Source organism: Frieseomelitta varia, unplaced genomic scaffold (assembly GCF_011392965.1).
Source record: "Frieseomelitta varia isolate USP_RPSP 00005682 unplaced genomic scaffold, Fvar_1.2 scaffold_916, whole genome shotgun sequence".
NCBI classification, from domain to species: Eukaryota; Metazoa; Arthropoda; class Insecta; order Hymenoptera; family Apidae; genus Frieseomelitta; species Frieseomelitta varia.
The window spans coordinates 70878-93155 of record NW_025110719.1 but is presented as its reverse complement, the minus strand read 5'-3'; the positions used below and the strand labels follow the sequence as shown (position 1 = coordinate 93155).

The following is a 22278-nucleotide window of genomic DNA, read 5'->3' as shown; positions in this document are numbered from 1 at the left end:
GTAAATTTTTTATTTTATTAATTTAGTTTGCATTATTACTAACTTATCATGAATTTATATTATTATTATTATTAATTTTTATTTATATTATTATTAATTTTTTTTTTTTATTGATCAATTTATAGTATTCTATTATTAATTTATATTATTATTTTATATATTTATGTACGTCTTGCAAATATTTTGGCAATTACAAAATTTAGTACATTTATGTACTAAATATGTACAATTGTATTTCTATTTTTTTTACATAGTTTCATTTACAACATACTTCCCCTGGCCTCTAAAATTGTAAAATTCAATACTTCTCTTACTAATGTAATTACATTTCTATTTAATTTTTATTTAACTTTATTTATATTGTTTCACTTGCATATTTTTCACATCTTAAATTGTAAAACGTAATAATGTAATAATATAATAATTAAAATAATTATAATAATAAAACATAATAATAAGATTAATAATAATAAATATAATAATAAAACATAATAGTGTAATAATATAATAGCAATAATGTAATAATATAATAGCATATAATAGTATAATTACATTTTTATTTAATGTTTATATTTTATTTACATACTTTGCACGTTCTTAAAATTTTTAATATGTCACTTATTTCAATATTAATAATATAATAGTATTAATAGCATATAATATTAATAGCATACAATAATATAATAGCACGTAATATTAATAGCATAGTAGCATATAACATTAATAGGATATAATAGTACAATAGCATATATCTAGTACAATTACATTTTTATTTAATATTTATACTTCATTTACATACTTCGCACGTTCTTAAAATTTTTAACATGCTGCTCGTTTTAATATTTTAATCTTCATTAATATTTCAATCTTCACCCAATCTCCGCGAAAGTTTCATCAAGTTATCAACTATTATTAAAAAAACGAAAGAGACAACTTGAGTAACTGACTAACAAGAAGAAAAGCACGTGGAGCCTTGAATGGAATTTTTAATCCATTTGAAAAAAGAAGATCCCTTTTTTGTACATCACCTTCTATTTATTTGCAAACCAATATTAAAACTCACAGGAAATTAGTTTTGTCCCCTGTGATTCTCCGCGCATTGTTCAACCTCGGCATTTCTATTCTCCTTTCGAAACGTCTCATTGGTTTGTGGTAAACACGTAAAAATAAATCTAAACACGACGAACCGTGTAAAGGTTTACGAGGCTTGTAAAGTCTAATAAAAAAAACCTTGCCTTCACTTCTGTTTCAGATACAGTCGAGATTCGCGACACAATGACGTTTATGAGCATACTGGTGTCCCTATTGTTCGTCGCTATGACTAAAAGTCAACCTGTATCCTACGCGTACGACGAAAGAGAATTGCCGTGGGATCATCCGTCTCTTTTGTTCCTCGTTGAGAGCCGAATTCCAGATTTAGAGGTATGACACTCCTCCATAAATTTAATGGAATTCAAACATGTGAGAGAAAACTAAAAAAAAATGTTTTTCACAACTATTATAAATCCACTGTGATGGTAGAAGATTGACATTTCCTTTTTATACTGCTGTACCATTTCTTTTTTTTTTTTTTTTTTTTTGCCACCATTGAACTTTGAATATCAGGGAATCTCGACAAATTGTCATTCGTTCGATTCAAAGTTCAGTCAATTCGGAATGTTCAAAGTTCGATGAAACGATGGAGAAACGTCGTCGCACGTTCGTTGCAGAAATGTTTTCAACGTTTCCCACACATGTTTGAACTTTTACAATTCTCGAGAAGAAGAAACCTGCTACACGATGGAAAGAAAAAAAAAAAAAACGAAAAAGAAATTGTCAAAACTTCACATTTTAAAATGAGATCAAATAGATCGTTGCGCGACTTTTTCTTTTTGCAAAGTTTAAATTATACCGACGATTCCTTCGGGAACGCGATTGAATTCAGTGAATAGATCGTTGTGTCTTTCACCTGGAAGTCGTACGAAGAAAATCAAACTCATTTTATGGGCCGCCAATAAACCGATTATTGGAAAATTCTCTGTTTCGAAGGATAACGTCGTTATCGTGCAACCAGAGAATGGAATATAAAAAGAATGGCTCGCTCGTTAAATCATCGCCGAGTGGCCTGTAATAATTGGAAATGTAATTGGAGATTCGTTTGGCTACGGTTCCTTGCGTAATGATCAAACACGATGTGCTAACGTTAACGTGGTATGCATTATTATTTAAATGCGTTCCGGTTGCACGTTAATTTTTGCATTCTGAATGTCGAGTAAATATATTAATGAATATTTGAATAAAATATTAGATCTCATACTATCCACACATGTCAACATATTAATATCAATTCATATCAACATATTTATCAACATCAATTTATATATATATTTCTTTTGGTTTTAATTTGTTTCATAAAGATAGTTAAAATATATATACATATATTTCTTTTGATTTTAATTTGTTTCATAAAGATAGTTAAAATATATATACATATATTTCTTTTGATTTTTGTTTCATAAATATAATATACTTAAAATATATATATATATATAATATATATTTCTTTTGATTTTAATTTGTTTCATAGATATAGTGTTTAAAAAAAATATATATATATATTTCTTTTGATTTTAATTTATTTCATAAAGATAGGTAAAATATATATACATATATTTCTTTTGATTTTAATTTGTTTCATAAATATAGTGCTTAAAATATATATATATATATATATATATATATATATTTCTTTTGATTTTAATTTGTTTCATAGATATAGTGTTTAAAAAAAAAATATATATATATATATATATATATTTCTTTTGATTTTAATTTATTTCATAAAGATAGTTAAAATATATATACATATATTTCTTTTGATTTTAATTTGTTTCATAAATATAGTATACTTAAAATATATATATATATAATATATATATATTTCTTTTGATTTTAATTTGTTTCATAAATATAGTGCTTAAAATATGTATATATATATATATATATTTCTTTTGATTTTATTTTATTTCATAAATATAGTGCTTAAAATATATATATATTTTTACAGTGCTCAAAAATATACATATATTTATATATACAGGGTGTTTCATATAAACATACCCAATTTTCTCTTCAACTGTTGCCTACAGAGAAAAATGTTTCAAATAAAACTTGTTATTTCGAGGGAGGCATTTTACGGTGGCCTCGAATCTTGTTTAGATGATCATGCTTTCGAGATTTCAAGGTAAGTTTTATTTGAAACATTTTTCTCTATATAATGAATAGTTCAGCCACTTGCGCTGGCAACTGATTGCGGACCATAACGAGTGACCGAATACGACAATTCGTCGCTTTCTTTTTGAACTCGTCGGCACGATATCACTGGATAGAAATTATTGAGAAGTAATAAATTTATTAATTTGTTTTGCCTATTTTGTTTTACTCAAATATACTTAAAACTGAGAGAATATTGCAATTTTGGGACAAAAAATTCTCGACGTGCGTGGCACGTCACTCCACCGCAAGAGGTTAAAAGAAAATTACATGATTCGCTTCGTATGAAACATATATATATATATACCTATATCTACCATATCTACCATATGTATATATATATATATATATATTTTTTTTTTTTATTTTCACCATATCTATGAAACGAATTAAAATTAATTTCTCGAAGCTTTCGTTACGATAATCGCTTCGAGACCAAAATTTCCCAAGGCGTTGTATACTCGTGGATGAACATAATACGTGGCGGCATAAATATTTATACGTAAAATTTCCAAGCCACTATGGTAATCGCAACGTGAGAAATTGAGGATGGCACGCGTGCGCTATCTCCTCCGCGTGGGAGTGCAACGCGATTCAAACTACGTATGAATGGAACGTCTTCCCTCCCTCTACGTTCCGCGTGTGTTTAATTAAAACTCGCCTCATTGTCAGAGCCGACGATTGTTACCAGCAAGACGGGAATACACACTCTCTCGCGCGAAACGCTCTTAATTAACTTCCACATTGTGCGAGTGATAGGATTCATGCCGGACGAGCTAAGAATGTTTAGATGTACGAGATGATGAATAAGCATTATATACGGTCGAAGAGAGGGGAGAAAATCGTCGAATTTATATAAATTTCAACTTGAGCACGAGGATGTATTCGATACGACAATTTTTCATTGAGCGTTAAAATATACATTTTTATAAATAAATTGTAATATGAATTATAATTGAATTAATTAAGCAAGTGTATAATATAATTCATTAAATTGTAGATTTAAATTTTTAATTTAAATCTGATTTAATTTACATTTATGACATATGTATTATATATATATTAAATATAATATGTATATATATATATATATATGTGTTTATATAAGTATTAATTTGGATCACTAATATTAATTGTATATTACTTCTATGTTATAAATTATTTCAATTTATTTAATATTTTTACATTAATACATGACTGATGTATTAATTAAATGTATATAATTATAAATACAATAGTCTATAATTATAAATAAATTACAATTATTATTATCTGAATTTCGCCATAAGTGTGAGGAAGAGTTAAAACGTAAGTCTCATTCGCAGAGAACTTTCCTTCCTGGAACTGTTAGAATTTTGATGAAAAAAGAAAAATCATACATATAAAAATAAGCTTGAATTTACTTTGAAGCTTGAAGCTACTACTTTCGAAATATTCGTAACAAATGGCAAAGTGAAGTGTTTGTAGTATTTTCTTCCTCTCGAAGATGCTACTAAATTGTCGTAATACGCGAAAATATTGAAACAAATTTCATTCTCGATTGAATCCGCGATTCAAATTTGAAAATTGGAGCCAGGAAATTGAAACCGAATGTATTATAACTCTAACGTAACAATTCAAAGCTCGATAAAAAAAAAAAATCGTGCATCAAGTTTCAGCACGGAATCCAACAAACATTTAGCTGTATCTTTAATATTCGAACACTCTGTATATTTAACAAACTTTCCCTTTCGTCAACTCCGCGAAGATGCTTGTGAATTATGAACGAAAAATTCGCAAATATTTCCAGGTATTGCTATACCTACGCGCGCGTAAGTATAGTATCACGGTTCTTCTTTTCTTCTTTTATATCCTTGAACGGGTGTTCCGTAAAAGTGGCAATAAAAGCAGAGGAATATTCAGAAAACTGCGGCTTGCACATATGAGCAAGCGTTCCGCTTCTTCCTCTTCCTTTCCTTTTATTTTCTTTTCTTCTTTTTACATACACGCGCAATACACGAACGCTCCAACTGTAATTCGTAATGATCGTTTTTCGTGGAGACGCGATATTGCCAGTAGAATGATCAAATTTGATCTTTTGTTCAAGCTCCGCTCAGATTGTTTCGTCTTCTCCGTCGTGAATTTTAATGTTCATAAATATACATTCTGTTATTCTGGCGATAACGAAGTTTCAAACTCCTCGTCCTTATCGTGCAAATTCTCGAACGAAGATATTTTAGTGAAGTTGTTAAGTTGCCAAGTTTGGTACAAACACGCATTGCCCTTTAACCACCTGCGCTGGCAACTGATTGCGGACCATAACGAGTGACCGAACCGTATACAACAATTTGTCGGTTTCTTCTCGAACTGGACAGAAATTATTAGAGAAGTGATAAATGTATTATTTTGTTTTACTCAAATATACTTAAAACTGAGAGAATATTGCAATTTTGGAACAAAAAATTCTTTCCAGCGCAAGAGGTTAAGCAGAGAATCGTAGTAATGATTTAATTAGACTAGGAAGAGAATCAAACGCGAAGTAGTGCAATAAATAACTAAATGAATTAACAAAGCAAAGTATTTAATACGTGTGCTCGGAATTCACGAAAATATGCAATTTATGGGAATACTTGAGACAGCTACAAATGAGTAAATTGAACGATCAGAATTATAACGATAATAAAAAGAACATATTGTCGTTGGACAAACGAAATTTTAAATATTAATGAGAATTATGATAATGATATGACAATAAAATTGATCTAATTTTGGAATTTTTTAATCGAGTGCATTATTTTGTAAATAAGTCATATAAAACTGACATCTTCCATAAATTATACTTCAAGCTTCGCTTCAAAATCCTGTTTTTTTATTTCAAAATGAAGTTGGACTAGTCACTGAAGTCTGATCCTCGTTTCGAAATTTTTCATCGCCGTTGAAGTCAAATTTTCATTCCGAAATTATTAGACCTTTCTTCATCAAGAAATTTCATCACACCGCGGAGTTTTCTACGTGGTGGTAGGTTTTTCATATAATATCACGCTGTAAATAATCTTCTGTTATCCAAATTCGTATTTTTTCAAAAAAAAAAAAAAAAAAAGCATCTAAAAGTGAAAATGATTTTCACTTTAGTTCCATCTCGAAGATGTTGTACGCTTTTTCCCGCTAAAGTGAAAATTAAGTGCTCATAAAAGCTGACGCGAAGATCGTATAAATGTATTTCCCTCCCTTTCCTTTTTTTTTTTTTTTTTTTTTTTATAGGTTGAAGCTGATCCATTATTCGAATAAACAATTTCGCAAGTGATTTTGAAAATTACAACTATATCTCGCGAAATATCAGTGAGATGGAATTATTAAAATTAAATGAAAGTATCAATTATTTTTGGCAAATCCCCCTTTTCGATTAAATCTCCGAAAATTCGCGTTTTCATATGTTTCAAAATAATCTGGCCTGTTCAATATGTTTGAAAAACATTTAAAATTAATGATTTTATAGGGCCAATGTTATACTGTATGATACTATTTGTAGATGTTTTATTTGTTATTAAATAATACTATTATTAATAATTACTAATTATTGGTATTAAATAACAATACTTTGAATTTTTATTAATGAATTATCTAGGGAGGTTATTTTTATAGTAAATTAATTGTACATTATAAAATTACATCATTTATGTTTCTTAGTAATAATTTTTCTATAATTTTCTTATATGGAATTAGATATATAAATTAAGATAATTATTTATTGAAATGATTTATTATCAATAATTGTATCAATTTCAAGAAAAAAAGGGTTAATTTCTTATTACTCAATTTATTATCAAAAATTATTGAAAATATTCAACTTAGTGTTTATGTATATTATAGATTTATAGATCCATAGATTTTATAGATTTATAATTATTACAAATTTATAATAATTACAATTGTAACATTATTTTCATGAATTTTAAGACTAAGCATACTAGCGGTTATACCTATTATACAGAATTTTATATATTAATTTATATATTAATTTATTATAATTTTAATTTGTTTATAATATAATTCATTTATTTAATTTTATATATTAATTTATTTTTATATTTAATATAAAATTTGATTGGGAGAGTTATTAAATTTGATAAATTTTAATTTTCAATAGCTTTAATTTGAGAAAATAATTTGATCTTCAATTTAAAATTAATAGAACAAATTATCTCAGCGTTATATTTTTTTTATAGATCTTGTAGAAAAAAAAATGATTGCGAAACCTGGATGTTGAACTGAGATAAATTTTAAATGTAGAAGTTTGACAATTAAGTCTGTTCGACTTTTAAAATCTAAAACGAAAAGTTATACTGTTGCAGGGATGAGATAGTTAAAGATTAATTTCTATTATTCACTTATTTCTATTATTCAATTAGATAATAATATGATAATAGAGATTATTATCATATTATAGAGATTAACTTTTATTATTCAATTATTTCTTTTATTCAATTAGACAATAATATGATAACAGAGATTATTATCATATTATAGAGATTAATTTTTATTACTCAATTATTTCTATTATTCAATTAGACAATAATATGATAACAGAGATTATTACCATATTATAGAGATTAATTTTTATTATTCAATTATTTCTATTATTCAATTGGGTAATAATATGATAACAGAGATTATTACCATATTATAGAGATTAATTTTTATTATTCAATTATTTCTATCATTCAATTAGACAATAATATGATAACAGAGATTATTATCATATTATAGAGATTAATTTTTATTATTCAATTATTTCTTTTATTCAATTAGATAATAATATGATAATAGAGATTATTATCATATAATAGAAATTATTATCATATAATAGAGATTAATTTTTATTATTCAATTATTCCTATTCAATTAGATAATAATATGATAATAGAGATTATTCAATTAGATAATAATATGATAACAGAGATTATTATCATATTATAGAGATCAATTTCTATTGTTCAATTATATTTATTATCAAATTCATCAACAACGTTCGACATTGTCACGAAGGCTTGACAAACACAATGACAATCCTGACAGTGACCGCGATGAATTTCAGAATGAAATGTTCGACTCGGGTAACGATCCTGGATCAACGGTGGTCCGGACGAAACGGCTGGAATCGAAACGGATTGGATCGCTCTCGATCGTGAACTCGCTGGACGTGCTGCGGCAGAGAGTCCTCCTCGAGCTGGCGCGGCGCAAAGCGTTGCAGGATCAACGGCAGATCGACGCGAATCGACGTCTTCTGGAGAGCATCGGTAAGAGATCGTTCCCGCTTTACAACGTTGGCGACGCGTCGAAGGCTGCCGACTCGAGGACGAAGAACGGGATCGAGTACGTGATGGAGCAAAAGGAGAAGAGTCACGATCGGAGCGCGGCGTCTGACAGAGTAGGGAACTGGCTACGAAACCGGGACGATTCTGCTTTTCGAGAGAGACAAGACGATCCGGTGCGAAGGGTAATTATCATTATGTCTCTCCTCGTGAGTTTCGTTCTTCAATTTGCCATTGTCGCTTCCACGGTGTGGAATGTATCATAGCATTCCTTTTTTTTTTTCTCTCTCTTATTTTTAGCTTGTTGCTGTTGATTTTCACTCGGTGACAAAGAAGAAGTAATAGCAACTTGCTGTTGTTGTTGATTCAATTTGATTCAATTGTCGTTGATTTCTTTGAATTGTTGCTGATTTCACGACAGATTGACTTTTGATAATTGAGAAGAGGACAGTTTGTTAGCATATATCATTGTATTTTGTATGATTTCGAACTACAGTGCCGAATACTTTTCGTATTCGATCAATAAATGTGAACCGAAATCTCTCTTTGTTTCCAGGTTCAGACGAACGAGCTGCGTTTACTGTAATCAACACGGAGAACGATCAAGTTACAATCAACTTTCGCTTTATTACGGTTTTTTATCTAACGAGCTAATGAATTGCGTATAGTTTACTTATTATTCGTCGTATTTCCTCAGGTTTTATTATGTACATACACAATACATACGCGTTGCACACACACACACGCACACACACACATATATTTTTAATATCGCGTTTCATTCACGAATTATAGATTATTAATACGTCGAGCGTCAGATAATTTGCGAATGAGATTGCAAGTTAGTAAGCAAAAAGGTCTAACAGAACGCGTCAGTATTTCCTCCTCCCCGCCCCCCCTTGATTTAACTTTTAATTTTGAGCTTACCTTTCAACGAGAAAGTAGCCTCCTTGTCATTATCTGGAGCTTCACTCGAGTAATATATTTGAAAAATAACAGAATTCAAAAACAGTAATTAGAACAGATTTCTTTCGTACTCGAAGAAATAGCGTTTGATTTGAAAACTTTCTGAAGATGACGAAGACAATCACTTTTGTGAGCTGCGCGTATGCAAATGGAGACGAAGAAAATTGTCAGTTCTGCTACATTTTTCGAATACTGAATTTCCTTTACGAATGCTTTTACTATCATTTTGTACTTGAGAGCATCTTTCTCAAAATGCCTTGAACGCTCCAGTGTAAGAAGAAGAAACTATGTCTGTGACATCTTTGTCACTTAATAGATGAAACAATTGATTTGTCATTGGAATTAAATATAATGAACACGACCTCTTATATTGGCTTTTTAGTAAAATCTCTTGCTTCATATTTTAGTAGCTTCTTCTTGTAAGAGACTTTCTTGTGGAATGTGTGATAGCACATAAAAAATGAGCTTAGTATGAGAAAAGATCTGTTGCTAGTATATAATAGACGCCATGTATGTTTTCGTCGCTGCTATTCGGCTCATTATTGAAGTAGCTTCAAGAAATAAAAAATAAAACCTGTTTCCTCCCATCGATACACGTTTCTGTTAAAAAAAAAAAAAAGAAAATCATCGTATTGGAGCGTAAGCAAGCATAAATAATTTCGACTCGGAACAGAAGAGATTCGCTTCTGAAACTTCAAACAATAGAAATATTGTCGAACGAACGTTTGATTTTTCAATAGATAGAAAGACAACGAGCGTCGAGATTATTTATTGAATTTTGAACTGCGAACATTTGTGAAGAATTGAGGAAATGCGCAAAGTGATCGAACACTGAGAAAAAGCGAATGCTTATACGAAATTTATGTAACGTAGAGATTCGAAGGATTCGAAGGAAATCTTGCAAAGAGAGCGCTTCCTTTTTTGTAAATCTCTTCAACAAAGAATTGAACTGAGAAGCTTATATAAAACTCGATAACAATCAGTCGATAATAATAACAATCTTACTATCGTTCGCTGATTAGATTCTTTTGTGTAATTTCCGCTTGTCAGTCACGTTGTTATCATTAATGTGCGTTGTTAATTATTGCGTGCAAATCGTAAACCGTAAATCGAGGGAAAAGAAACTGATTTGACACGTTCACCCTCGAACTAGACGTCTCGTTTCCTTCTTAAATGTTAAGTTCTTCCTTTTCAATTCAGCGGAAAAAAGAAACAGTACGAAACAAAACAGTATTATACGTTGTGATCCCTCTGAAGTCTGCCCAGCCAGTAATCTCCGCTGATGAGACGATGTATCCCTTTCGTATTAGCGCTAAGTTTTAAGTTCGGCACGACGATAGAAACGTTGCAACTGGACTGCGGATTTGTTCACGCAAATATCATTTAAAAAAAAAAAAAAAGAAAATAGAACTTGAATGGAAAATTACGTTACGTATCAAGTTACGTGTCGCACACTATTGTGTCGAAAATTTCCCACATGAATACACAAAAATCCGCCGTCCAGTTACAACGAGGTATTTTGTTGCAATTAATTTCATACGTTTCATTGAAATTAATCACGACGATGCAGAAAAACCGAGAGCGTATAGTTGTATTTATCAATTGTACAGTGCTTTAAAGTTTCACCTACAACCATGTATTCGCTGTACAGCAATAGATTTGCTATTGATTTCAAGCGTGATTTAGACCGTGCATCTGCAGACGTAGATCTCAATAGCTGTAAATTAAACGTAATTATTTAAATGTATAGATCAGACGTTTTGTTCTCCGCGAAAGGAACAAACGTTCCGTAGAATTATCTTAAATATCTTCGTTTCGTGTAGGTTACTTATCTCTTTTTTTTATATTTTCATTTGTGATTATATTTTGTTTATTTTTTTTTTTTTTTTTTTTTTGACATCCTCAAAGAAATATACAAGTAACGATTTAATTAATTGTATGCGTATGTCTATTAATTAATGAAAGAATGCTATACTACGCGCGTGTATTGGAAGTAATCGGTGAATAGTTCCTTTCATGTGTAACAAATCATACATTTGATAGACGATACTTCTTTTACCGAATTATGTTTGCACAACGTGAAACATCGAAGCGTGATTTGACCTTTGAAATATTCCGATTTCTTTCTTGCATGATTCTACGCTGGATTGAAAATGCAACGCAAATAAATGTCTTCAAGAGTAACAGGATTATAAAAAAAAAAAATTCATAATTGAATTAAATCATGTGACTTCGCAAGAAGATCTCTCCTCTCTTATTTCATTTTAGTCGTCGCATTTTTACTTTGAAATGTTTTAAAAGGATACGATATTTAACGCTTACGATGTTTACATTAATGTTAGACGATAAATGTAATTAAACTCTATCATTATTTATATATATGTATGTATATTGTATTATACAACTTGTTAAGAAAGTGTGTAACATAGATTTTATTTATTTGAAAGACACGTACAATATTTATTACTTTAACATACGTGTTTATTTATTTTCTTCGTTTTAGCTTTTCATTTTTACGGCTTTGTTGCATAATGCGTAATTGAAATGAAATCAAGTTAGTTCAAAACGAAATTTCGATGTGTACTCTGATTGTACCTCTCTTTCACTTAATGAGACGTAATAAAAAATGTAATAAAAATACAACAAACGGTTGTACTATTTTTTAAAAAGATTTATTTCATTCCTTATTATTATCGACGTTTCGTACAATGCTTAATATTCTCATTAAAATTATAACATGTACCCCATTCACTCACGTGAACGAGGATAGTATCTTTTTTCTCTGGAAATATATCTGTCATAATGTCTCAAATTGTACAGTGTTGTCGTTGAAAATATTAATGTACAATGCTTCTTTATAAACATTTTTAACAAAATTCCAGCAAAACAATTAAAAGAAAGCCACATATCCTCCATTTCATATTTACGTTCAGCTCGCAAATTATCGAGCCGTTTTAATTCTGTGTATAAATAATTAATATCCTACGGAACTACGTACTCAACAAGCAAGAATAGATCAAATAATTGATAAATGTGGCTAGCATTCCGGATAATAAAGAACAGAACGAAAGTAAAACAAGAATTATTGAAGGTAACTTAGAATGATAATAATTCCAAGAAATAAAATATAGTCTATAATTCACTTGCGATCACATTTTACGAAGATCAAGGACAAATACACTGCCATCGGATGCAGAAGCACCAACTTTATCTCCTCGACTGTTCCAACAAACTTCGAAAATTCCACCAGTACCTTGGTAACTGTGCACCAATTGACCGTTCTGCACGAGTAAATATAAAAGAAAGCACAAGTATAGTATAAAGTTCGTTTAAACACAGAGAACGTGGTAGAGGAATACCTATCTTACCTGAGTAGACCAAATATGAACACATTTGTCGAAACTTCCACTAGCAAGGAATTTACCATCCGGACTAAATGCTACGCTATACACTGGTTCCGTATGTTTCGTAAGTCTGTGTATACATGCACCTCTTTCCACATCCCATAACCTTACAGTCGAATCAAATGATGCACTAGCTAAAGTTAAATTCATATTTGGATTGTGGGTACCAGGTCCAGTCGGAGACCATTTAATAGTATAGATTTCTTTGCTATGAGCTTGTAGATCGTGTACCCATGTGTCTTGTTTCATTGACCAAATTTTAAGGCTCATGTCATCTGAACAACTGGCCAATAAGTTGCCTTGAGGATCCCATTTTATAGCATTAACTTCATTCTATAATTAAAACAAGAAGCAAAACTGTCAGATTTGAAAACAAGAAACAAAACTGCGTTAGATATTTCATGTACAATCTTCATTTCACGAGTACACATACCGTATGACCTTGGAAGCTCTTGATTGGTTTATCAACATTAAGTTTGCATACATGAATGCATTGGTCAGTAGAACAACTAGCAAATGATGTATTTGTTTGCCAATCAACATCCAATGCAGGTGCACAATGAAAACTAAATTGTTGAGTACATTGTCCACTTTCTGCGTCCCATATGATGGTGGTTTTGTCAACCCCGGCACTTAATATATAGTTACCACGTTTGTTCCACTTTAATGCAAAAATTGGACCTTTGTGCTGACCTAATGTGGATGCTAATTTACCGTCTGTCTTCCAAATTCGTGCATAACCATCGTAACTTCCTGTCGCTAATAAGGTACCATCGCACTAAAATACATAAGCAAATTATATTAGTTTTCTTTTTTTTTATATTCTAATCTAAAAAATATATATATAATATATATGTATAATCAGTTTACCTTCCAATCCAACGAAGTAACATCTTTGTTGCTTGGCACCTCTGTACCACCTTTTTGTATGCAATGACGGAGGACAAGCTGATTCGGAGCTTGAGAACTACCGGACATATCCCAAATACGAGCTGTGCTATCTCCTGAACCAGAAGCCAAAAGATCAGTTGTTGGATTCCATGCACATATGAAAACTTCCGATTCATGACCACGTAATATTGTAGCTTTAGTGTCTGGAATTTCAACAGCGCTAGCATTAGTTCCCCTGCCTGAACCTTGTTGTTGTTCATCTACTTCCATTTCTGTCCTATCTCCTCCTCTCTCATTTGTGCCTACACCTTCATTGGAGGTAACAACTGAAAACAGGTTAGTAAATTAATAACAATTACCAAATGAAATACTTTCTCTCCCTTTTGCAATTATATATGTAATCTGAAATAAAGAAATTCTATTCTTCAAAAGATCATGTATTATCATTAAATAACAGCGTCTTTTAGTATCTATGTATTATATTATCTCATACCTATATAAAAATTAATCTTTTTTTATAACTATGATTTATACAACATAACTTTATGTGGTATTACAATATATTAATCTATACATGGTGAACTTGCGAAATTCTTGTTTTCATTCTTTATTCCAGATTATACATATATTAATAATATTGTTTGCTCCTAGTTTTCGGACAGGTTATAAATTTAAAAATGAGCTACATTTTGCTATAATAGTGTACAACTTAACATTAAAGCAATTTTTTTAACTTAATAATGACACACACACAAAAAAAGAAATATTTTACTAGAACTGTTATAACAAAAATATTAGCCCCTAACAAGCCCGACAACTAAAGCAGTCCATTGCTGTACCTGGTTTGATAAGGAGATCTACGAAACTGAAATATTTTCATAGACCAGGGTGTACCAGGAAAACAAAATGACACTCAGTGTTTAAAATATAACGCATAGAACTTAATTAATAAAGACTGATATACCAGATGAAATTACCTTCTTCCCCATTTGTATCTTGTACTTCTGTTTTCACCTGTTGCTTTTGTTGGTTAATTTGATTTTGCCTTGACGCCACAACGTCCGGCATAACGGCGTCGATAAGAGACAAGGATTCCACCATTCTCTGTTCAGTTCCATCTTCACCTATTGATATCTCTGCCTCTGTGTACTGCAGCCCTTTCTGTAGAATCGACAAAAGCGCTGCTGGCGGTACTAACGCTCCATTAATATTACTCTGCGATATATGCGATTCTATACCAAATGTGTACGCAGAATGCTGAAATCCTACAAAAGAAATCACACAGTGATTAATTTGCAACGTTTACAAGGTTTGTGGTATAACTTTCATACAACAAATTCGAGAAATATATTCGCCAACCTAGCAACCTAGTGTCAGGGAGTACGCTTCTATTTGTCCTCGAATAACCTCTTCGAGTCACGTTTAACTTACATGTTGTAACAAGTTACTGGCCAACAAGACGTTATTAACAGCGAATGTTGTTGCGGACGATATATACATGTTCATGTACATACATTGCATAAGTAACAGGTGTATACAAACAACGGGAAACGAAAGTTCGCCGAGAAGTTATTTGAAAAAAGAGGTTACGAAGCGATGCTCTCGAGGAAAGAAACATACCAGATTCTTGAAGGTACCGGTAAACCAAAAAGTTGACTTCATCACTCGAGAAGCTCATCGTTCTTTGCTTTCGCGGTACTAGCACGACATATTTATCGAGAAGTTGCGGCTGAAACTCAGTTTGATTCGCTGCGGACGCCGAGATTGCCGCGTTGAGGCCACTTTACAAGGAACACAGGCACAATACGCACGGAACGTCGCCATTGGTCAGGGAATACGAGCGGCAACGCGTTCCGAAAGGATACATTACTAACTTCAATCGAGTGGCCACGTCCTTCTTCAAACCGCCCGGGAAAAAAGGGACAGGCAATTAAATTTTATTCATACGTTTCGAACGCAGCATTGTGTAAACAACGTGACTGTATCTGTGCAGCCTATCGTTTGTGTATGATATTTGGTTGAGAGGAATTGGTCTACGATTAAAAATAACCTGTCAGTGGTTGCGGTAAAAACGTACATTATTTCAATAATGAATACCATGTACAGAAACTTATCGATACCTATACGATATTTGGTACTTACGAGAAATCCGCTATTTCAAAAAGGTTTGTACCGCATTGTCAATAGAGTTGGATTCGTTTTTTCGATGTTTGGTTAAATTTGGTTAAGCATGTTCTTAATTTTAGGTTATTTTTGTTTACTAATGAAGTTGTTCTTACAGTTGATGTGGCCATTTATTCTGATTTTATAATATTCAGAGTGAAATTTAGTATATTTCAGATTTTATTTTTGGTATATTTCAGAATTGGTATTTTCAAAGTGAAACGTAGTAAATGAAATTTGTCCTTGTCGCACGCTTTTGCTCTCCTTGTCTATCGCACAGATATGTCTGTCCTTGTCGCACGCTAGTGTCCTCCTTGTCTAATAACGCTAGACAAGGAAAGCTGTAGTGTGCGACAAGGACATCCTTCGATCTATTGGAAAACAAATTCAACTTCTTACATACACGGTTTTCTAGGAAAAAACACACATAGAAAAAACGCGAAGAGCCTAATTTTAAGGAGGTATATAAAAAAGTTTGCAAATTATTCCTTAGAATTAGGTTTTTTTCGTAATTGGTGTGAACTGCCACAAAATGGATATGGTGGTGCCATCTAGCGGTAACTAACTTTTCAGTGTTTGCAAGTAACGGTGGCGCCATCTATTGCTAACTTAGTGGTACTAAAAACAGAATTTTCTACTTTTAGTACCGCCGAGTTACCAACATTGACAGGTGACAGTTTTTCTACAAATTACGAGAAGGAAGTAATTAAGAGGAATCATTTGTGAACTGTTATAGTTGCGTCTTCGATTTTAGAGACCCTAAGCTTACGTTTTATGTTTTGTTTAAGTATAATTTACGTATGTAAAGAATGTTTCAATTTCGTTTACATTAGTAGTAGTATCAGTAGTGAGTGCATAATTTCGCGCAAACTGTAGTGAATATTAGATTCAGATTTATTTGCGAACGTAACTGATAGCATTATCATTGAAATATATGCTCGTGGAGTGCAAATTTGTGGCGTGAAACATTAAAATTAATTATTCCCCTTATATGGTTAGAGTATTTAGTTCCACCGGTCTGCCACAACGCGGCGCTAGTGTTTCTCACCCAAACAGAGAAATTTTCATTTGCGAAAAAACCTAATTTAGCGAAATGAATTGTGAACTTTGATGATTGTATTACCCTAATTAGACCCTTAGCTTTCTTTTCATACCACATTTGACCCGTGAAATGCAGAAATAAGTATTTTTAGAAATAATTAGTACCACTGAGTTACCGCTAGATGGTACCATGTCCATTTTGTGACAGTTCACACTTATTACGAGAAAAACCCAATTAAGAGGAATAATTTGCAAACTTTTTTATATGCCTCCTTAAAATTAGGCTCCCCGCTTTCTTTCTATGTGTGTTTTGTCCTAGAAAAACGTGTGTGTAAAAAGTTGAATTTTTTTTCCAATAGATCGAAGGATGTCTTTGTCGCACACTATTGCTTTCCTTGTCTATCGTCATTAGACAAGGAGGGCTACAGCGTGCGACAAGGACCGACATATATACACGGTAGACAAAGAGGGCACTAGCGTGCGACAAGGACAGATATATACGCGGGTAGACAAGGAGAGCAACAGCGTGCAACAAGGACAGACATACACGCGCGGTAGACAAAGAGTGCAACAACATGCGATAAGGACAACAATATAAATTAATTCCGGCACCTATCCTAGGAGTGATCCACACGGTGCATATTTTTTCTTACGTGTATTTAGAAAAGTACGTAGTTTTCCATAATTCGGATAAGAATATTTTTAAATCCGTAATCTTCAACAGATAAACACAAATATTTCATCATAATAAATTATCACAATAATTATGATCTGTGATTACAACATTCAGCCCACTTTGCAGAGTAATGACTTTTTAAGTACTATAATAATGAGGGTAATGTAACCTAATTCGAACGTTAGTTTAAACAAGTTAATATATATATATTTAGGTATTTGTTCTCCTATTGCGCACTATTGCAGTCATTTTCTTATACTTTTTAAAAGAATTCGTACTTCAGCAAAACTGAATGTTTTAAATTAAATTATTTTGAACAAATTTTTGAATTTATATTTGAATTAATATCTTTGATTTCTTGAATTAATATTTAATATCAATATATATATTAATTATATATAGTATAATGTTGATAATAAATATTAATATATAATATTTGAATTAACGTTTAACATGAATATTAATATAACCTCCGGGGATAATATTCGCCAGAGAAACACATTTTGCTTAAAATAAATATTTAATAACTAACTGAATTTATATTTAAAAATTTAAATTAATATCTAAAATTTTCAATTTGACATCTACCTCGTAACTATGGTCGAATATTGATATTTAAATATTCGAATTAATATTTAAAATCTTTGACTCGACATCTATCTCGTAACCGTAAAAAACCGCTTAATTAGCTTTTAATTAATTGAACATTCCTTACATTCTTTCAAAAGTCCAAAATATTTCGTAAAACGCGCGAGGTGTAAGAACTATCTAATTGACCAGTGATAAATATTAATACCAAATGCGAAAGACCCGCGCCAAATAGTTCAGAAGAACTGCGCACGTCTTTCGTACATTTTTCGTACATGCGTAAAAAATCTATAAACGCACGTCCCCGTAGAAGCCACGTGTAACCGCGAAAAGCGTACTTATCAAATCTACTCTGCCGAACAAGCTGATTGGTTCGTTCAAGGTCGCGAAATCTGATCGTCCATGCTTCAAAGGAGCAGACAGCAGTGCCGCTTCGGTTCCCTCGGCGTGTAGTTGTGCGATTTTGCAGGAAAACGCGGCAACCAGCCCGCGTTCCTCTTTTTTTTTTTTTCGGTTGTCCAAGGTCGCTGCTGCCGCATTTCTCTTCTCTTAACGTCTGTTCTTAAGGCTCCTTGATTCGGAGAATGACCGTGGAGATCGATAAGGAGGAATTGAAAAAGCGCTTGACACCGCTGCAGTGGCACGTCACGCAGGAAAAGGGCACGGAGAGGTACGTTGTGTCAGGTATCTGATTTGCTCATGGTGGTATTACAAGTTAAATCGTGTCATTCTTGCCTACTTTGCCCGTGTTGTTCCCCGATACCACTGGAAAATTGATCATGGTTGCAATAAACTTTCGTGCCAAATACGTCACTTATCGCTACGTGACACGAATCTACATACATATGTAAACAATGAGTCTCACGAAATTCGGATTTTGTAACAAAAATTTGAATAACAACCTCATTCGACTGTGCAGTACGCGAATCATTAACACTATGTGTTAATGTTACTTGCCTTTACTTGTAGCTAACGTTATAATCAATTTGTTGCTCGATTTATTGCTTTTGTCTTTCACGATTAATTTTGAACTAACTCGGATTCAAAGTAAATTGCAATGTTGAAACGATACGATTTTTTTCGAAAATATTGCCCGCATGGTGGAAACTGGTTTACTTTTAGGCGACGCGGGACTAAAATAACTTTTTCAAGACCATGTGTTGGCGTGACTTTGCGTCATGACCGAGTGGTTTAAAAATAAAATATAGGACCTAATTAACTTCCTAGTATGTACATTCCTCTGACTGTCCTTTCTTTCCTCAGGCCTTTCTCCGGCTGCTACAACAAATACTATGAGAAAGGCACATACACTTGCATAATTTGTGATCAAGAATTGTTCTCTTCTGACACAAAGTACGACAGTGGTTGTGGCTGGCCTGCATTCAATGAAGTATTAGATCAGGGACGAGTCAAGTTGACCAAAGACACTTCACATGGTAAGCAGATATGAAAGTTTTAGGTTTACCAACAACTTCTTTTTTTTAGAATTATGCTCGGATTCTTAGTATACGATAACACAGCATATCATGCATATCATGTTACATTAATTACAAATAATCGCTTAAGTGGTACACGGATGAATCTTTGTTACTGAGTTTGATTTACACATGACAATATAATCTTATCATATCATAGACTTTAGAGTTTGACCTGTTTACCATTCTGAAACATTCTCCATTTTGTTTCTCACATTTACTCTATCACATGACCTTTCCTTTTAGTTCTGCTACTTTTTCCTAAGCCTTCCACAATTTGTTTTTCATTTCATTGAATCGTCATAACGTTTTACATGTAGTAAAGACATATATGATTGAAGTATTATACTATCAGTTTGTAAAGTTATATCGACATAATATATTTTAATGATATGCTTTGTGCATGATAATTTTGTCGTTACAATGAAATTTTTGCCACAGACATGTACATGTTTTTTAATCTATAAGAATAAAATGATTTGCACATATATAGTTATATTATAACTGTATAATTTCTTTGTATTTTAAAATTATAATATATGGAAGGCAATATTCCTTGTATCCTTTACCTTGCATGTTAATGCTTAGAGTGTGATTTGTGTTAGACTTATATCACCTGTTGTATAAATTAAGATCATAATTATGTATTAAAAGTAAGTTTTTCTATATCTTGTCTTTATGTATGAAAAAGAAGAAAATAATATTTTTTGGCATTTAATCTATTAATTTTTTTACATGTAGCTTTGCTTTTATAATATTAGTACTTCAATAAACTTTAACAAAATCATAAAGCTTAAATTACATTTTATGTAATACTTGAAAAATTCTTTTTTTACTAAATAGGTGCTTATTTAAAAGTTAAATAAAAATTTATATGTTCAAGTTTCTATTGGAAAAGAGTATATGTTTTATAATTTCTTTATATTAATCGCTAAGTATGTTAGTTTATATGTTTGTTGATATTAGTCATATTAAATCTTATTTATACATATATATATATATATATATGGGTAAACTGAAATGTATTGTGTGGAATTTAAGTAGGTAGTGACTGCAATATTTGACTAGTTATTTAAATGGTACTTTATGTACTACTTACAAATAACAATATTTTAGTAAAAGTAAACTTGATAACATGTATGTTTTGAATATTTATATTATATTAATTAAATGAAATTGCTTTTTTCTTAATAGTCCATAAAAATATCTAACTAAAGAGGCAAACTTGTTTGGAACTACTTTAATATATTTTTTAATTCTGTCATACAATATCAAGACAGTTAGATATCAAAGCGGAATTTGGACAGAGCTTCGATGGATGAATAAAGCAAGGAACAAGATTATATGGGTATTGATTAGAATGCGTAGCTATTTCTTATTTTACATACTATTTGAAGAATGTAATTGATATAGCATTTCTTTATTATTTTTACTTAGGTTTCTATTTTCTTTGAAACTTATTCAGGTTACTGATTTTAATTTTCATTGCAATCAACCTCTTGCTTTTATTAATATTAGTTTACTCTTTTTGGTGCTGCTATAACTGGAAAACATTTAGAGTGCACAAACAAAGGTGTAGGTCTGCGTTTAATCACACTCTATTATTCTATTTCCTTTGTCTTCCTATTGCTCCGCTACCACCACTTCACTCTCACCATTGACACACGAAAACTGCGTCGACAATTGACGTACAGTTGGTGGAAATCTACTACTGCTGATCGCAAACCCAGATATGGTGCGGACCGAGGTGACCTGTTCAAAGTGTGGTGCACATTTGGGACATGTATTTAACGATGGGCCAAAACCTACAAGGAAGCGATTTTGCATCAACTCTGCATCCATAAACTTCCATCCAGCAGGAGAAGAGAAGAAAACGACATCATAAAATTAGAACATAAATTTTTAATGAAATTTTTGAAAATGTTTAAAATATCTGACTTATCACATTGATGAAAAAAAAAAGTTTATATTTCTTAATAGACATGACTCTGATATTTTGTAATTTGCTACTATTTTGTTACTCTCTAGAATTGTGAAGTTTCTTTAGCAATGAAAACAAACATATTACCAATGACAAATATTTTCATCTTGACATACATATTCAATAATTATTATGAATATGTATCGTGCATCATAAACTCTAAGTTCAATTCCATTCGTTAAAAAACATAAATTATATTATACAAATGTATATTTATAGCGATATTGATTGCAATATTATAATTTTAGCATAAATTCTGTACATACACTCTAAATGACTGTAAAATAATACATTTAGTGTGTATAAAGTATAAAAATTTAATGTAAAACACTTAAAAACTAATTTATAAAAACATTCTGTTATTTTTTCATGTTACACATAATGAACAGAACGTGTAAATAATACGTATTATTTATTTGTCTCAATATATTAATTATATGAAAAGTTTATTACTTTGTAATCATTTCTTAAAACAAATTATGTTTTAGTTTGATATTTCATTGTATTTATAAAAGAATATTTTGTCATTTAATCCTTTGCGTCGTAACGT

General features: G+C 31.3%; 3 protein-coding genes and 1 long non-coding RNA gene across 11 annotated transcripts in view; 3 read left to right on the top strand and 1 right to left on the bottom strand.

Moving 5' to 3' along the window:
- The window catches only part of LOC122537575 (diuretic hormone 44), a 68594-nt gene extending 59195 nt beyond the window's left edge, over window positions 1–9399 (top strand). For both annotated transcript variants that reach the window (XM_043670837.1, XM_043670836.1), the window contains exons 2-4: window positions 1253–1422; window positions 8327–8728; window positions 9100–9399. In XM_043670837.1, the coding sequence (XP_043526772.1) occupies window positions 1276–1422; window positions 8327–8728; window positions 9100–9129 (579 nt within the window). In that variant the 5' untranslated portion in view covers window positions 1253–1275 and the 3' untranslated portion in view covers window positions 9130–9399. The remainder of the gene's footprint in view (window positions 1–1252; window positions 1423–8326; window positions 8729–9099) is intronic.
- A 2763-nt stretch (window positions 9400–12162) lies between these two features.
- On the bottom strand, window positions 12163–15628 carry LOC122537572 (F-box-like/WD repeat-containing protein TBL1XR1). Its single transcript, XM_043670831.1, has 6 exons — window positions 15425–15628; window positions 14782–15069; window positions 13784–14130; window positions 13347–13691; window positions 12878–13246; window positions 12163–12790 (listed from the first exon to the last, which is right to left on the bottom strand). The coding sequence occupies exons 1-6, from the start codon at window positions 15480–15482 to the stop codon at window positions 12659–12661; spliced, it is 1539 nt and encodes a 512-aa protein (XP_043526766.1). The 5' UTR covers window positions 15483–15628; the 3' UTR covers window positions 12163–12658.
- Window positions 15044–22172, top strand: LOC122537577 (methionine-R-sulfoxide reductase B1). Of its 7 annotated transcripts, none has more exons than XR_006308646.1 (5): window positions 15044–15113; window positions 18840–18942; window positions 19536–19708; window positions 21024–21095; window positions 21442–21621. XR_006308646.1 is itself a non-coding variant. In XM_043670840.1 (4 exons), exons 1-4 carry the CDS (start codon window positions 15059–15061, stop codon window positions 21630–21632), a joined length of 486 nt encoding a protein of 161 aa, XP_043526775.1. In that variant the 5' UTR covers window positions 15044–15058; the 3' UTR covers window positions 21633–22172. The 7 variants fall into 7 exon arrangements, 3 of the variants coding, with proteins under 3 accessions (XP_043526775.1, XP_043526773.1, XP_043526774.1); XR_006308644.1 differs by having other exon boundaries at window positions 20942–21095; XR_006308647.1 differs by having other exon boundaries at window positions 21306–21446.
- On the top strand, window positions 16305–17972 carry LOC122537578. Its single transcript, XR_006308648.1, has 3 exons — window positions 16305–16765; window positions 17368–17643; window positions 17733–17972. It is a non-coding gene; the product is annotated as an uncharacterized LOC122537578 (long non-coding RNA).
- Window positions 22173–22278: the final 106 nt, after the last annotated feature.